Source organism: Hydra vulgaris, chromosome 09 (assembly GCF_038396675.1).
Source record: "Hydra vulgaris chromosome 09, alternate assembly HydraT2T_AEP".
In the NCBI taxonomy this organism is placed as follows: Eukaryota; Metazoa; Cnidaria; class Hydrozoa; order Anthoathecata; family Hydridae; genus Hydra; species Hydra vulgaris.
Window position 1 is genome coordinate 27,404,421 of NC_088928.1, and position 19,689 is coordinate 27,424,109.

General features: G+C 27.2%; 1 protein-coding gene and 1 pseudogene across 2 annotated transcripts in view; one reads left to right on the forward strand and one right to left on the reverse strand.

Annotated features, from left to right (window-relative positions):
• The window catches only part of LOC101239386 (exportin-5), a 154,703-nt gene that overhangs the window by 85,741 nt on the left and 49,273 nt on the right, over nt 1-19,689 (forward strand). For both annotated transcript variants that reach the window (XR_010640760.1, XM_065805213.1), the window contains exons 16-22: nt 7,600-7,710; nt 8,996-9,108; nt 12,425-12,517; nt 14,653-14,717; nt 15,415-15,440; nt 15,608-15,667; nt 17,075-17,172. Coding sequence is in view for 1 of the 2 variants with exons in the window: in XM_065805213.1 (XP_065661285.1) it covers nt 7,600-7,710; nt 8,996-9,108; nt 12,425-12,517; nt 14,653-14,717; nt 15,415-15,440; nt 15,608-15,667; nt 17,075-17,172 (566 nt within the window). In the remaining variant the exon portion in view is untranslated. The remainder of the gene's footprint in view (nt 1-7,599; nt 7,711-8,995; nt 9,109-12,424; nt 12,518-14,652; nt 14,718-15,414; nt 15,441-15,607; nt 15,668-17,074; nt 17,173-19,689) is intronic.
• On the reverse strand, nt 3,925-5,653 carry LOC136085160 (uncharacterized; annotated as a pseudogene).

Here is a 19,689-nt window from a genome sequence, read left to right on the forward strand (position 1 = left end):
ACTACGTATTTTAAAATGTATCCATCAGATTGCGCACCACCTAGAATATATGGAATGATTAACGGGCACAAACCCGAAAAAGATTACCCAATGTGTCCTGTTGTATCAACAATCAACACCACCATATAGAACCTCCAAATACTTCGTTAATATCATTCAACCAACACTAAACCAAAAAATCGACTTATTAATTAAAATTTTGTTAATGAAGCCAGATATTGGAAAATAGATCCCAATGAAGTTCAAGTTTCTTTTGATATAGTTAATTTATATCCATCCATACCCATTAACAAAGCTATTCCAGTTATTATTGATATATTAAATAATGACATCGATGACTTAAAGACTCGAACAAAACTTTTGCTTGTAGACATACTCCGATTAATAGAATTTTCATTGAGTATTTGCTATTTTTTATATGATAACAAAATTTGAATAATACCTAATTCCTATAGGTCCTATAGGTTTGTTCTTAATAGTTGTTATTGGGGAAGCGTTTCTACAAAATATAGAAAGAAAAGCGCTTAACATACCTACTATTTAAACATGTGAACCAAAAACTTTCATGAGATATGTAGATGATTGTCACGCTTGCTTTAACTCATTAAAACAACAACAAATGTTTCATAATATCCTAAACAAACAAAATCCTGCCATAAAATACACTGTTGAACTCGAAAACCACCAAAAACAACTTAATTTTCTAGGTATTAATATTACAAACACAATGCATAGAGCTTATGAATTTCAAATACATTGAAAAGAAGCAATAACTAATATTCAACTTAAACCAAATTCAAATATCAATCCTAATATCATCACTGGCGTATTCAACTGGTTTTTATGCCGTGCAAAAAGAATATGTTCTCAAAAATACCTCCAACAGAAATTTGATTTTTAAATAAAAATATTTGTTGAAAATGGGCATGATAAGAACAATTAAACTAATAACGCCAATAGTCTCTGGCGATATTAGATGAAAAAAATATCAACTGACAACCAACCATTTATAAGGCTACCATGGGTACCCATGTTGGCCCCAAACTTAAAAAAGAATTTAAAAAATAAAACATAGAAGTTATATTTACATCAACTCCAAGTTTAAACAATATATTCTGTAACAATAAAACAAAACCTCCTTCAAATATAAACCCAGGCGTCTACCAAATAAAATGTTCATGCAACTCTATATACATTGGTGAAAGCAAAAAGAAAATTATATCAAGATGTATTGAGCACCAGAAAAATAGTAAAAAAGGAAAATGGGCCAGTTCTGATGCTACTAAGCATTCCAAATCATGCCAAGGTACATTTGACTGGTTAAACCCGAAAACCATATCAGTAGCTCCAGAAAATCATCTTCGGAAAATTCGAGAATCCCTGGAAATGAACAAAGCTAAAGTTTGACAAGCGTTAGGAAGTGGCAAAAATATTCTTAATAGGGATGATGGTGATAACATTATAACAAAAGCTTGGGGGCCATTTTTTATTAGATTATGTGACGCCAACATTTAATCCTATTTTGTATTTTCTCATGCTCTTTTTAATGTTATCTTTTTAACGGTTCATTTTTATTACAACAATTTTCTTTGTAACAATTTTTATTATACCTGATGACGCTGATCACAACAGATCAGCCAATTATCAAATAATATATATTGAAATAAAAACAAATATAGTTTTTTTCAAAAAATTAATATGCAGCCGTATTTATTGAATTTTAATAACATTGCATTATATGACAAGAAAATGACTTTCAAAGATTCGAAGATTTTAAATTTCACTTATCTTAATAATGTAATAAAATATTTTATTTTGTATATAAAATTGTTATTTTTTATCATAATCTCATTGAAAAGATGTAATCTCTTCTTAAGACCCCCTCTTTCCTTATAAAGTAGTTTATATATGACAAATTTAAAATTTAATTGTTTAAATTAGTGCTAGTATAATGCATTTTTGAAACTTAAAAATACTTTTTAATATATATATATATATATATATATATATATATATATATATATATATGTATTTTTTTTTTCACAAAAAAGCTTTAATTCATTAATATTACAGCCTTTACTCCCCCTTTACACCCTCAACAACCCCTCCCCCCCCCCGCGTCCTCCTGACACCAATAAATATGTAAACTAACATAAGAAAAGATTCAAAACCATTCAAAACAGCTTAATAATTTTTTTTTTTGAATTTAACTATTAATATCATGTAAATAGTCATATTGTTTATATATGATATTGTATATAGATATAAATGTGAACCGATTGTTATTAATTTTTTTTAATATTATGTTAATATCTATTATCCATTATTAATTTATTATAAATAGCTGATCTAACTAACTATTATCATCAAGAATTTTTTTATAAGTATATAAGAAAAAAAAATTACAAATAATAAGAAAAAAAAATACTAATTTTTTAAAGTTGTTAATTGACTTAAACAGCCAACTAAAAAAACTTGTAGTGGAGTAATCAACCAGTAAAAATAGTCATTAATTAGTTGTGGTATCATAAAATAACTAATGGCCCAATAATAAGGTAAAAAGGTTATACTAATGATGCACAATAACCCCAAAGTTGTTTCTTTTTTTAAATTTAAATAGTTTATTTTGTCAGATGGCATAATAATATTGTTTTAACCTTCTTTAAATGACAGCATTGCATTTCCATGATTCAGAAATGCAATGCTGTCATTTTAACGTTAAAAAGACTAAAAATCAATTATTAGTTATGAGAACAAAAGTTATGAGTTATACACTTAATTATTTTCAGTGTATACACTTAATTATTTTCAATCTTGGAAGTGTTGCAAATATTTTTGTTCTTTGTTAATAGTTGCACCCAAATAAGCTCAGGGCGCGACAAATAATTTTTTTTAATGAGCGCTGACGTTCATATTTTTATTTTTTTTATAGTTAAAAGCTGTTTTCCACAAGATGAAAAAAATTCTAAAGTAAAAAATCCAACTAAAATTAAGTAGTGGATTCATGTAGGTGAAACTCCATCCTCAGGGCCACAGTATATTCACCAATGATGTTTCAGAGTACCTGATAAAAAATGGCTAGCATCACTCGTCAGGGATCCATCCTTGTTATCTTTATCATTGCCTGCAGCCACAAATTTTTTTTGGCATATCACTTTTTTTATTTCTTCATACTTACTAATTATATAATTATCTTTTCTTGTCTATATTGCGTGATGCTTTTAGTATCATTGTAGCATATCACATTAGGTTATATTATTGCTGTTTCCGCGAGAAAATATGTTTGTTTCTAGAACATGTCTGAGCTAGTTCTAAGAACCAGAAAACATTATAAATCCTATGTATAGATGCTAAATCCATAATAGGTAGTTTGAAGTATAGCTGGGTTGGCTAGTTATAATTCAGGGATGAAATTTTTATGCTGGTTTCTAGTAATATGACTACAATATATAGATACGGTTACATACATAATTGCTGTTTCCAGGGGAGAATATTTCTGTGTCTGAAACATGTCTGAGCTAGCTTTGAGAACAAGAAGATAATATCCTATGTATAGATGTTAAATCTATTATAGGTAATTTGAAGTATGGCTGGGTTGACTGGATGTGGTTCAGAGATAGAATTTTTACACTGGCTTCTAGTAATACTTGACTTTTTCATACTGGAACACGCAATACTTACTTTGACAACCATTGGTATGCGTGTGTATATGTATGTATATATGTATGTATGCATATGTAAAAATGTTAGTAAATGTGTATATACAGTGCTGGTTTTAGCACTACCAGCTCCCTGGGCAAGATTTCTACAGCGCCCCTAGCTCAATTTAACCCCATACGAAAAAAAGGCAAAGGGTAAAATAACCAATTAGTAATAACTATTATTATACTAATATAATAAATAACTATTTATTAAAAAGAAAAACTAATAAAATTTACCTTTTCTTGACTTTCTATCGGCAAACTCTTTTATGAGTTTATCAAAGTCAATTTTTTCAGCAATTTCATTTTTGATTGACAAAGTTGCTAAGTTTGTCAACTTAGATTGGGGTATTGTTAATGTTAGATAGGTTTTTATCAACTTAAGCTTTGAAAAATTCCTCTCCCCGCTAGCAACCGTAACAGGTATAATCAATAATATTTGCAATGTTATCCATACATTTGGATATAGCTCTTGTAAGTTTATCCTTAATAAAATTTAAAACAAAAACTAGAGTAATCACATTCTTATCATACAAAAAAGCTTTCAGACTTAGGAGTTCATCACACAACATTTTATAGTCAATATCTGGCGCAGAGTCCACAGTTAATTTCAATTGGAGATTACTACAAAGTTTAAATAAGGTCAAGTTTTTCCGGAATCTGTTTTAAGTTGTAAAAAAAAGACCATGATTCTGAATACTTACTTAACTGATCAAATCTTTCATTGAATGAAGTTAATGTAGAGCCCAAAAGACAGTTAAAAACTTCAACTTCAAATTTTTTTTCTGGGGAAGATATAGGCTCATCGCAGACAGTTTCTCCAACTTGACACTTAACACATTGAACTCTTGATGTGTCTTTAAACACAGTCTCAATTCCTAGTGCCAATTCCTTTGCCGTTAAAATGGCGGATTTGAATCCTGTATTTCTATAATCCTCCAAAAAAGTGCAGCATTTTTTCAACATTTCTGTGCATTTACCAAAATCCATGTCTGATGATTGTAGAGATTTACTAACGACATTATCTTGAAAAAGTATGTCATACCAAACAACCAACAAATCTACGAAACTGAAATCTTTTAACTGTTCAGCTAGAGTAGAAGCCTCATGAGAGACCTGAACATCAGTTTTTTGATTTTCAATAGCCAAAGTAATTAAAACATCATGGATGGCACTAATTTGATAATGGACTGCTTTAACACTGCTTTTTCTTGCTTCCCAACTTGTGTCACTTAGCTTTTTAATGGTTTTAATGGTATTCCCAAGTGATTGGTTAGAATTTTCCAACGATGAACAGAAGCTGAAAACAATGTAAACAACCTCTGAAGTACCCCAAATAAAGTGACTGATTTTACAGAAGACTTAGTAGCATCACATAGTATGAGATTGTAGCTATGACAGGCACATGGTATATAAACAGCTAAGGGATTTATTTCCAAAATTTTCCTTTGGACCCTTATATTTTTTCCTTTCATGTTCGCCCCGTTGTCATAATCCTGACCCCTCCAATTGTTCAATTCCAGTCCGTATTTATTTAAAACATCTATAATAATTTTAGTGAGTCTTTCACCAGTCGACTCATTGACAGACAAAAAGTCTATGATATGCTCTTTCACTGATATTTTATTGTCATTTGATGATAAATCAACAAATTGTATTGTAAGTGAAAGTTACTCTAAATGAGTAATGTCCTGAGTACAGTCAGCTATAATGGAATAATATTTCGATTTCTTTGCATGCAATGTAATTTCTGACTTCACTTTTGTACCTATCAGCTCTATTAATTCATTTTGTATATCTTTTCCGCAGTAGTGGTCTGAAACATCACCCTTTGTAGCTAACAGCAAGTGCTCCTGCATAACTGGATTAAATTTGGCTAAAAGTTGTACTAAGCCCAAGAACTTTCCATTATTAGTCGTATATAGTTTGTCAGAGGTACCTCTGAATGCCATATTGTTTTCAGCTAAATAAAGTGTAATATGCATCAATCTAGACAAAACATTATCTTTGCTCAATAACTTTGCTATTACGAATGAGTTGCCATATGGCTGGATCCGATATATTCATGAAAACAGTGCATAAGTCATCTGAAATTTGTATGCACATCGCCAACGGAGTTTGTTGCACATCCCCATCGCAAGTAGATATTGTAGCTTTAACACAACTTATCTCATCACTTTAAGAAACTTTGTCCACAATATCTTCAATAACTATCTGATCTACTGATGCATTTGTTGCTATTCCAGATGTAGATGTCACATTCAGGTCTTGATTTTTCGTTGTGATATATTTCTCTATATTCATAAACTTTTTTGTTTTTTGAAATTCTTTTTCTGCCTTCTGTTTTCTATATTCTGACCCAGATGGTTTACTTTAAGATCAACGTATTCAGACATTTTGCAATAAATTAAGTAAAAAATCTCTGTAAATCCAAATATATTTAAGCATAAATTACCACAATAAAACTTCATTATAACACTCTTTGAGGAAGAGAATTTTTTAATAGCATAGTTGCTATTAAAAAAATTTTTATTGGTTAATGACCCCTATTAGTGTTAAAAACTCAACACCAATTGGTTAATAATTTGATGTTTTTTATTTTAACCCGTATAATTTATTTCCGTCTTTGTAGAGTTTTCTTGACGTTTTTTTTAATATGGTTAATTTTTAACAAGTATAAATAAGTACTTACAACTGTGTAACTTTTCTTTTCGTTCGTAGACAATAATAAAAGACAATAATAAGTTTTTAAGTAAAATAATAGTACTTTTAAATAATTAAAATGAGATCCAATTTCAACCAGTATAATGATTTAGCGCTAAATTTTACCCCTTTATATTCGGCGCTTTGGGCCATCGCCCAACCAGGCCCTACTCTTACGCCGCCACTGTGTATATATGTATGTATGCATATGTTAGTATATGTATGCATATATGTATGCATGCATATATAAATATGTATATATTATATATGTATGTTTATATATATGTATATATGTATGTATGCATATGTAAAAACCCTTACGCCGCCACTGTGTATATATGTATGTATGCATATGTTAGTATATGTATGCATATATGTATGCATGCATATATAAATATGTATATATTATATATGTATGTATATATATATATGTATATATGTATGTATGCATATGTAAAAATGTTAGTTTTTAGGTTGTCATTTTTTATACATATGTGATTTTTTTTCCCGATTCTGAGTATAAGTTTATTACCACCACTACATAAATTAAGATTACACAAAAGCAATGTTTTTTCTTTATCTTATACTTATATCATTTTATATTCCTATCATTTTATATTACATTTTATACTTCCTATCATTTTATATTCATTTTAAATATTGATATATCTATACATATGTATATTTGTTTTAAGTTTGTTAAACATTTGTATTTACTGTAGATTTATGGTTACTTATGCGTCCTGTTTTGTTTTATTACATTTCTGTTACATGCGTGGTGTCTAAATTATCATTATTATTTTTTACTACACGCTTTACTATAGTGTCTTTGTTTTGTTCTGAATAGCTGTTCAAGATATATTTTTAACTTTTTTTTAATCCTTTCTCTCTTTCTAGTTTTTTCCTTATTTCACTCGGGCTTGACAACTCGGTCTAGAACTTTGATGCATATTTTTGCATTTTTTTATATCATCATACTACTTGACTATTTTCAATTTTTTTATATCATCATACTACTTGACTATTTAAAATTTTTTTATATCATCATACTACTTGACTATTTTCAATTTTCAACTTTATTTGTGTAAAAGTTTCAGTTAATTTAATCATAATAAATAATTTTTTACTTATTTTTTTAATTTTGTGATAAGTTGTTTTATTTATTGTTAGTTTTTTTATATAGATTTTTTTTTAGATTTTTGCTATACTTGGTAAACCACTTGATAATCCTGTCATTGTAAAGTTAAAAAATGTTGCATCCAAAACATTTAAAAATTTATGTCAAGAAATAAAAACCATTTTGATAGTAAGTTTATTGTTTTATAGTCATAACTATGTATATAATATACCTACATATGATTTGTATAAATATACCTACAAATGATTTGTATGTAATATACCTACTACAAATAAATATACCTACATATCATTAAAATAAATTTTTGAACTTTAAAGAGTTATTGTGTGTGTGTGTGTGTGTGTGTGTGTGTGTGTGTGTGTGTGTGTGTGTGTGTGTGAGTGTGTATGTATGTGTGTGTGTGTGTGTGTGTGTAGATAGATGTATGTTAGATCTTATTGATTAGTGCTCAAAAGATGGCAGTTCTGGTTTCAGTCAATCAACAAGTTAAAAAAAAAAGTCTTATAAAAGCAATTCAATATTCAAAATTTTATGATGAGGGTGGTTTCACAGTGATGGTATAAATATCTGAGAATGGTTTCACAGTGAATAGGAAAATGTTTTTTTATTAAACAGTCTATTTCTTATAAAACATTAAGATCAAAGTTGAAAGATGAATCTATAAATTTTTAAAGAGTTGGTTTCAGTCTGATTTATAAATAGAATAATAAATGGTAAATGATTTTAGTAAATGCTTGTTGTTTGGATGTAAGAAGAATTTTTATAAAATGTCTGAGAATAAAGAAACTCTTGTATTGACTATGCACAAGAGTGGAAATGTGGTGGGTTTTGAGATGATGTTGAAGAATGGCTGGTAACAGTTATCATGACATGGTTATGTTTGAAAATTTTACAACAGCAATCAAAAGAATTTTTTTTGGTCAAAAGAGTTATAGTTTTAAAGTGTGCATTTGAATTCAGTGCTCAGTCCTTTTAGTTATTATTTTGGAATCTCTAAAAAGTTCAATGTTAGTTTACCATGTTGACTATTCAATGTTAGTTTACCATGTTGACTATTCAATGTTAGTTTACCATGTTGAATATTTAATGTTAGTTTATCATATTGACTATTCAAATAAAATAAAATAAAAAATATAAATATTTTAAAGGAAAAAAAAAAGAGCTAAAAGTTAAAAACCTAGAGAGAATGTGTAAGTAGAAAGAAGTAGAAAAACCTAGAGAGAATGTGTAAAATCACTAGATCTATATTTACAAAAATCAGCGGATTTTTATTTAAATAAAAAAACTATGGATATTTATTTAAATAAAGAATTATGCATATATTTATAACAAAAAATAATGTTAATGTATAATAAATTTTTGTTAGGATTGGTATTATTGCAAGAATACATTTATATTTTCATAATTTTAAATACTTTTATGGTTTTTTCAAGTTTTTCAATCTTATTTTTAGCCTTACTTCAATGATTTGCAGGTGTACTTTAATTTACAATTTTCAATCTTTCAACAATCTGTTTTAACGAATTACCATAAGAATTTACTTATTGAAGGATTATTAGTTGTTTGGTAATATTTCAAGTTTTTTCTTGTTTAATACATACATACATACATACATACATACATACATACATACATACATACATACATATATACATATAGTAAGTGACTGGAGTCAATATTTGACTGGGGCCGGGTTTAATAAAATAAAGCCAGGGCTGGGTTTGTGACTGGGTCTGTATAAATATTTATAAATTTTAAAGTATATTTTTATTTAAAGTTCATGTTGAATTTTGTATATATATACACATATAAAAATCATTATGATCAACATGATCATCATAATCATCATTACAATGATGATGATGATGATGATGATGATGATGATGATGATGATGATGATGATGATGATGATGATGATGATGATGATGATGATGATGATGATCCTCTTTTATGCTGTTTCTCTAATATAAACAATCTAGAGCATTTTTTTCTTAACTAAAGCTCATTCATACTATATATAAGGCATTCTCTTCAAGTTTTCTTACTTCTACCACTACCATTTTCTACTGAAGGCGCTACCTCTCTTGCATGATACCTTAATCACTTTAATCTTTCTTGAACAGATAAAAGTGATTAAGGTATCATGCTGATACCTTAATCACTTTAATCTTTTCTAACAAATGTTGTTCGATACAACATTGTTTTTAATCCTAAATTCAATGCTAAGTTAATTCTCAATTAAACACTTCTACAGTTTTGATCAAGACAAGAATTCCATCATAGTCTTGAAAAAAGTGTTCTCCAGAACTTTCTTCAATATATTAGAACTTTTTTCAATTTTTGCTAAACTATTAATAAGTGCTAAATAAGTGGTTCCAATTTTTCAAAACTCAAGAAAACACTTTGACTTCTCCAGGTATCCTATGATTAGTCTTCACTATGTTATTAGTTTCTTTATATAAAGGTTTTGAGGTTATTATTTCTTTCTAACTGCAATAGTAAAGTTATTCTTGAAGGCCTACACTCTTCTTTATTTCAAGTTACTTTAAGGGTACCACAAGGTTCCATTTTGCTCCTGTATTGTTTCTTATCTACAATAACAATCTTCGTGAAATCTATAGTGGCTCTATTTGCTGACGACTCAAATTTATACTCTTGTCTTGACAAAAAATCTTCACTTTTTAGTTGCTTAAAACAAGCAGCCTTTTTAAATCTGATTTCTCTTCTGTAACATCCTAAGGCTTGCAATGGCTTATGGATTTAAATTCTCGACTTAAAATCCAAAATTTTTTTAGACAACAAAACTCATTTATTTACTTCAAAATAATGTTGCAATAATGTTGGCATTCTTATATTGATGAATAACAACCTCTTACTCTCAGACAAAGTCTAAAAGCACATTGTAAATGTAATTAGACCTGCTTTATCTGCCAAGCTTGAGCCACTCTCCCATTGTTGTAAGGTTGCATTTCTTTCTTTTTTTTACAAATACAATAATTGTCAATGCTCAAACAAGCTATCATCTCTATAACAATAAACAAAAACTCATTCTTGCTTGGCTTTTTATTCAACAGGTTGCATCCTTTTACTGTATCTGTCCCTTCATGCCATAAAATCTTTTATTAATTCAGTTTTTTTTCTCTGAACATCAAAAAAACCTTAGAACTCTTACCCATCTTCATGTTTTCCTTTATTATACAACTACGATTTTTTAATTCTTCAGTTATACATTTCCTTGTATTTTAACTGATTCTCTATTTTAAAGTAACTCATAATTTAATAGTGGTTGCTTGCAATCTTGTTGGAAGTAAATAGAGTTTAAAAATATATAAATATATGCCAGTATTTTATAAATAGTAAATGTAAGCATAAAATTATAACATATAAAGTATTATAAATTTTTTTTCTAGCCCTGGCTATCAACCCCTGCTAAATCTTATAATTTTGCTGGGGCCAGGGCCAGGTTTGCAAAAAGTCTCATTTTTAGCCAGGGCTGGGGCCCCGGTCACTAACTACATACATACATACACACATACATACATACATACATACATACATACATACATACATACATACATACATACATACATACATACATACATACATAGGTTTATAAATTTTATGCTTTTTATGAAATATTTAGTTTGTTGTATCATATAATCATAAATTTTTATTAAAAAATAATGAAGAGGGGTTACTATTTTGAGTATTGCATAGAAGTAGTAGACAAGTTCCTGACTAAATATAACTTTTAAAAACATTCTAATCTTCTAAAATCATCCAGAATCTTGTGAAGTCTACTATTTATAACTTGAAGTATTTATAACTTAAATACTAATAGAAATAAATTTAAAAAATATTAAACTCTTTTGAACTTAAATTAACTCTCTGTAATTTTTCTCTTGAGTATATAAGCTTTTTTTGCTAAAGAAGTAATTTTCTGAAAGTCTTTTTAATCACGCATTGAACTCCATAATATCTTATAATAAAAATATTTCTTGTCCTGAAAAAAACAAAAAGATCTGATCAAAAAAATTTTAAATCGTTTAAGAATAAGACTATTGTTCTACTAAAAGACTTAAATTATGTAAGTAAAGAACTATTGCTCTACTCGAAGACTTACAAATTGTGTAAGAAATTGTAAATTATGTAAGAAAAGGATTACTTTCCTTCTAGGAGAATGGAAATCACATAAGAAAAAATATGAAATAAAAAAAACCAGATTATTAAAAAACCACTGTTCACTAGAAAAACTAAAAATAAAGTATAATGAAAGAATATAAATCGCTGAAAACGAAAACAGATTCTAAAAATTCAAATAGTTACTATCTTTAGAGATTGTTAAATCTTTTGGGAAGTAACATTTATATGGCAAAAAAATTTTCAAATTAACTTAAGTTATACTAGCCAAACTGTATTAAGTGCTGAACACCAACGGCAAAACAAAGAAATATAAAATAATGAAATTTTTTTCATTATTTTACAATATAGTTGAAACTCATTTGCTAATTAGCTTGTGGGACGATGTGTGTTAATAATACTATGCATGTGTGTTTATAATTAGCTTGTGGAACCATGTGTGGTAATAATACATGAATGAATGCTAATAATTAGCTTGTGGGACCATGTGTGTTAATGTTAAATGTAAAAATAAATTTGCTAAATGCTAAATAAAATGTGTTTAGCATAATAAAATGATACTTAAAAATTGGCATAAATATTTTTTTTTAAGAACTACCCTATTAATTACACACTACTGAATGAGGAGCTATTAGACTTGATTGATCGTTTTACTATGTGGACATATTTTTATTTGATTATTCAGTATTACCAGTAAGGTTCTGATCAAAAATGATAATATATTGAAATCTTTTTATTTTAGTGCAGTTTTGGACAACAGTGTTAGTAAAAATGAATTTATAGACAAATTATTTGGTTTTGTATTCCAAGTTTTTAAAAGGAGTGACATACAAAGGTACTTTTGATATCAAAAATAATTAATAAAAAATAGCTGTATTACCAATAGTAAAAAGTGTAGTTTTTTTTAAATCTATTACTAGATAAATTTATATATAATAGGAAAGTCAATTTAAAAGGAACCTTTATCAAATACCTAATGACAAATATTTATTTGTTGATTAAAGAATCAGTAAGCATCTATTGAAATCTGATTGAATCAGTAAGCATCCATTGAAATCTGATTGAATCAGTAAGCATCTATTGAAATCTGATTGAATCAGTAAGCATCTATTGAAATCAAATTGAATCAGTAAGCATCTATTGAAATCTGATTGAATCAGTAAGCATCTATTGAAATCTGATTGAATCAGTAAGCATCTATTGAAATCTAATTGAATCAATAAACATCTATTGAAATCTGATTGAATCAGTAAGCATCTATTGAAATCTGATTGAATCAGTAAGCATCTATTGAAATCTAATTGAATCAATAAACATCTATTGAAATCTGATTGAATCAGTAAGCATCTATTGAAATCTGATTGAATCAGTAAGCATCTATTGAAATCTAATTGAATCAATAAACATCTATTGAAATCTGATTGAATCAGTAAGCATCTATTGAAATCTGTAGTATGTAGCTGGTAGTAATTCAGAAGTTTAGAAATAGATCCTAATTGTTTTATTACTTGATTGTTAAAAGTTGTTATTTAGAATATTTAATGAAAATTGTTTTAAAACTCCTAAACCAAAAAAAAAAATTTTTATTCAACAAAATTTTAGTATTTAAATTTAACAAGGGTTTTAAACAAAAAAATCTTTGTAATTGTTGCACTATGGCTTTATATGTTGCTATGGCTTTATAATGTATTTTCTTTTAAACAAGCATCTAACATTATTTATTATTAACAGCATGCTGCAATTAGTATAGATTTTAAAACACCTTTTGTCTGCATTTTAGGCTTACCAATGCAGATATAATATCTTCTAGGTCGATGGAATCCAATACCTGGTTTTCTGAACAGAAACAAATAGAAAGATCTGAATAATAGAAAGATCTGCTTTGAGCAATAGAAAGATCTGAAAGACGTTCCTGACCTATTAAATAATAAATGAATAGAAGATTATATGTAACTTTAAAATTGGAAAATATACGAGTCTGCTATTAATTAAGGTTTTTATTGTTCAAGAGATATTTTATAAAGAGTTCTTTATATTATAAGTATTTTTATGTTGTAATTGAGCGGCAAACACTTTTGATTCAGTGTTGAAAATGTTCTCTAGAACAATTTGTTGCAGCAGTGGTCAAGTAGATTTGTAGGGCTATGTCAATGTTAAAGAAAGTTGATTCAAGATTCTTATATCTAATTAATTTAAAAAGATCCAGAGCTGAAGGTTTTCATTTGCAATTTTCATCATTTATCTCAGTTGGAATAAAAGCTCTAAACTGAAGACATTCGTTCAATAAGTGAGAGTTTTGATCAGTAGGATATCGATCAACAAGTTTTTGTACACTGAAAGTGATTTCCGAGATATCCATGCTGTGAAGATTCAAAAGAAAACCAATCAGAGAATTCAATCCAGAATAGGCTTTCCTTTATCTAGACTACTCATTAGTTTGTCCGTGATCTCATTAACGTCGGCAATCATTATAGATTAGTTTGTTATATTCCTCTCTTTTAATAATTTGTTTTTTATAACTATTTGTTGTTTTTGTGTTTGCTTGATTTATTAAATTTGTTTCTTTTTTCACCATCATGTTTGAACTCGAAAGTTCTTTCAAGTTGTTTAAAAAAAAAAGTCTAATTTACAATATGTTGTATGTGCTGTTATTGCTAAGATTAAAAATCTCTGGGACAGGGTAGAGACCGATAATATTTTTTCTTTCAAATTATATCTTTCGAAAATTCACTTAGATGCTCTGGCCTTTAAACTCCGTGGCCTCCCGGCATGTGTCCAGTCTGTCCGTGTGTTAAACCAGCACTGCTAACTTGTAAACATGTATACATACTTGTAAAACTGTACCTGTGAATATTTACATATCTGAAAAAATGTTAAAAAATCCTACCTTTGATACCAGTAATGTTTTTGAACAAAACTTATATACATATTAAGTAAATTAAATTATTTTTAATATTAACAATTTTTTAGCATTTATCAGAATCCTGAGTCTTTATTATCTTTTTTGGAACTTGATAAACCAGCCTCATTAACAGGTATTATTTTTGGAACTTGATAAGCCAGCCTCATTAACAGGTATTCTGATGTTAATTACTTTGTATTGTTTGTATATCAGATAAATATATACAACTATTAGGAATATAAAATAATAATATGTTTACTATAAAAAATAAAAATTTATTCTTGATAAAATTATTTTAAAATATTTTATTTATAAAATTAAAAATATTTCTATTTTTAGTTTTAAAAATATTTGATTAATTAAAAAAATATGAAGGTAATTATGATAATGAAGGTAATAAAGATAAGATGATAATGAAAATAATAAAAAATAAGAATGTTTGGAATGTTTTTTTGTAAATACATCAGTTATTAAATCTGTTATATAATGATCATGGTTTGAATAAAAAATGTGAAGGTGGAAAAGTACAGTAATTTCCCATTAACTTGAGTTAAGTAAAACAATTTTTATTGCTTTAAAGAGACTAGAAAATAGTTTGAGATCACAAAAGTTTGAATTAACCAATGTTGACCCAGTGTTGTTCGACTTTGACCCAGTGTTGACTTGTTTGACCCAGATTTAACTGTGTATTGATTATATGAATTATATAAAGGTACTCTTAATGTATCACATTAAAAGTAACTTTTTTTTTATTTTAAGTAATTACAAATATTTATAGTAGAGATGATCTTTTTCACTTGTAATTCTTAACCAAATCTTTTTATTTTTAGATGAAATATCACCAACACACAAAGAGGTATTTAAAATGGTTTTAATTTTAAAATTTTTAAAAATTTAATGAAATTGTTTTGTAACTTTTTTTAATAAATTATAGTTTAGTTTAAGATTTTTTTTACAAACTCAATATTCTTGAAAAATATTAAAAATTTAATAATTATTCATTAATAATTTATTTGATTTTAGTTCAGTTTGGCATACATAATTGTTTTATCTGTCTCTCGAACTCTTAATGTTTGCAATCAGGTTTGTTTTCTTATTATTAAAGGCTAATCCCTAATCACCGTAATCCTAAACAAAAAATATCTGATTGCTAAAAACTTTGTAATTTATTTTCATTTTGAGAATGCTTGTCTTTACCTATGAAGATGTTTTTGAGGTACAAAAGAAAAGTTTTAAGAAAGACCATAATTCAGTCAAAAATAGTTTTTATTTAGTTTTTATTTTTTCTCTTAAATTTAAATATTAAATAACCAGTTTAACACAGGAAAATCTTGTTAAATATTAAATGACCAGTTTAACACAGGAAAATCTTGTTAAATATTAAATGACCAGTTTAACACAGGAAAATCTTGTTAAATATTAAATGACCAGTTTAACACAGGAAAATCAAAGATTTGTTCAATGGAAAAATAATTTACAAAAAAAAAACACTGTTGAAATAACTTCTTTGATTTATAATTCTTAATCTTAATTCATTAACAACTGAATCGTCTTAATAATTTTTTTTTTTTTTTAATTTTCAAATCAAAAAGAAATCAGTTAAATGTAAATTAAAAAAATAAAATGTTCTGATAGAATATATTTTTAATTTTTATTTTTCAGATTTGGAATCTACGCTCATAGGTTCTTAAGTGTACCCATTTTTAAATAGCATCTTTTTAGCTTTAAAATGTAATTTTTTGAATTAAATAAAGTAAAGTATTTTAAATTAATAAAATCAAGTCAGAAATAAAAAGGAAATCAGTAATATGAATGCAATTAAAAATTATTTGTAGTTGCGGACTTCATTATTAATTTTACTGCAGGCAAGATCCACTGCTATCATTGGCTTTACCTGGCAATACTGTATCCAATTGTTTTTTATGTCCAAATATTTTTATATTGTAATTTTTTGCACCTAGAATAGATACAAACAATTACACAACCACATGATATGATGCTCGTTCTGGTAATGCAATTGTATTCTTTACATTGGTTTTATATTTAAGAGTTTCATTAATGTAGGTTTTTTCCAATTTATTTAGTCTTATAATATGACTGCACTTTTTGGCAATTTGTTTGCTCTGGCCTCTTGTCATATTTATTTATTTTGTGATGCAAGTCAAATCATGAAAATATATTAGTTGTTTACAAATTTTAATATGCTTTAATTTGTGTTATATTGGTGAACCACTCGCCATATAAAGGCACGAGTGAATTGATCACTATATTAAAATAAAAAACTGGCATATTTACAAAAAAGTTAAATACTGGCATATTTAAAAAAAAATTAACTATGATTATTTTTCAACTCTAGACCACCTACACAGATTTCTAAGTAGCAGTATTTATAATATTATTTTATAAAAATAGTTTAGAGTAAAACTTTCATTTTATTTAACATGTTTATATTTTATTTTTAATAGATAATACCTATAAACTATTTTTTAGATAAATGACAATACTATTGATAACTACTTTGATGGATCACAACACGTTTGGTTACAACACATGATCAATTGCATTCCTTATTTGTTTGATTTTGCTAAGTATGTCTAATCAATATGTCTGTATATTAGGGTTATGGCTTTTTTTCAATCTCATACTCCTGTACTGTAGTTTGATGAACTTTTACCTAAAAAGCACAAAATGAACTATTAACGGGTGATGCGGAAGTTATCGGACAAAATAAAAACGTCAATAACTTATTTATAAATAAAAAAACAAACTACTATTATATTTTTTTTAAATAAAACATTTATCTTTTAATAAAAATATATTATTTTTTATATGAAAAAACACCACCATCTGCAATTGATCTTAATTTTGCTCTGACGCCTTTCATATGCGACTGTAAAAAGTTTAAATCAATTTCTTGTAGTTTTAGTTTAATGCGATCAATCAAAACTTGCTCTGTTGAAGCTTGCCAATCTCCCTCGTAAACCTTCTGTGCCAAATGTCCCCAAAAGTTTTCAATTGGTCGTGCTTGAGGCACATTTGGGGGATTGAATTCTTTATCAACGTAATAGACATATTGGTCCATCCAATTTAGAGAATCTTTAGAATAATGAGAACTTGCTAAATCTGGCCAAAATAAATAGTTAAAGTCTCCATGATACTTGTGAATAAATGGAAGAAGTCGTTTTTCTAAACATTCATTAATATAGATTGATGAATTGATCGCTACAGCCTTGGAAGTGCGAAACAATGGCTCGGACATACCACGGTCATATATGGCTATCCACATTAATAATTTTTTTGGAAATTTCTCTTTTCCTATAAAACGAACACTTTCTGGGCATGTCTTTTTGTTGTTTTTGTAGTATCCAGAATTTCGCATAAAACCACAAAAACTAATTATTATGCTCAAATAATGAAATTAGGATTTGTCCGATAACTTCCGCATCACCCGTTATTTGCATATCTTTTGAAAAAGTTCACCCGACCATTGAAAAATTGATTTTTAACTACGCAAACCGGTTTTTATTGTTGTTATCATTGAAATTTATTTAAATTTAGTTAAATATTTTAATGAGTATATATTTTCAGTCAATGTATGTGCATCTTAAAAATTGTCTCAAAGATTTTTTATTTAAAAAAAATATATACTTATTAAAATATTTAACTGATTTTAAATAAATTTTAATGGTGACGACAATAAAAACTGGTTTGCGTAGATGAAAATGAATTTTTTAATGGCGGGGTGAACTTTTTTCAAAAGATATGCAAATAATAATTCATTTCGTGATTTTTAGGTAAAAGTTCATCAAACTACAGTACAGGAGCATGGGGTTGAATAAAAGTCATAACCCTAGTGTGTGTATATATATATATATATATATATATATATATATATATATATATATATATATATATATATATATATATATATATATATATACATACATATATACATATATACATATATACTTATATACATATATACATATATACATATATACATACAAAAATTAATTTAAATTATGTTACCTTTCTATTTAATAGGTTTATATAAAAATTAATAGAAAATTATTATTAGATTAGATTGCTTTACATATTCTTGGCATTCTACTTAACCACTTATCTAGTTTGTCAATTTTATGCTACTCACTAATTAGTTTTTGTTAGTTTTTTTCCATAAGTTTTAGACATTACTTTTAAGACATACTATAAAACTCCAATAGGAGAGAGATCTAGTGATTAAGGAGGCTGTATCATTCAGTCTTAGAGCATTCTCTAGCTTTGTCAAATAAATTGATGCTTTGAAGAGTATGTTTTGGATTTAAGCCTTTGGTTGTTTTCTTCTAAAAAGATAAATGGCTCCCCCATTAACCCAGCTTTCTGAATGTGAAGTTTGACTTTTTAAAAATTTCTAAATAAACTATTTTATTTTCATTTTCTCCTCTATTTTTACAATGTCATCTGTGGCTTTCCATCCAAAACAGCCCCACTCCATAAGTTTAAATCCACAATATTTCACAGTCAATAATATTCACAGTTTCATCATATGTTCAATTACTCTTCGAACAAAAAAATTTTTCTTAATACTAAAGTCATTGATGGTCCATTTTTTATATGGTTTTGCCCATTTAAGCATTTTTATTGTTTTTTTGATTTCATCAAAACATTTTAACCAAAATTTTATATTTATTAAATTATCTGATAATGCAAAATAAACATTAAAATATTATTAAATTAAAGCATTTTTTAGAAATGTTTATGTCATTCGAATAATTATGAACGGTAGTGTGTAGTAGTAGTAGTAGTAGTAGTAGTAGTAGTAGTAGTAGTAGTAGTAGTAGTAGTAGTAGTAGTAGTAGTAGTAGTAGTAGTAGTACAGTAACATATACATACATACTAACTAATCTATTTCAGCTTTGAATTTTATTATGTTTTTTGTTAAAATAGCTTCTTTTTGTAAAAGGTCACTCCATATGTGTGCTGATCTGTTTTTATATAAAAGATTGCCTGCCAAAACCTAAACCCTCTTGATATATTTACAGTTCACTGCATCTATCCCAGTCGATCTATGTACACTCCATTGTGACTATAGCTAATATCAGTTG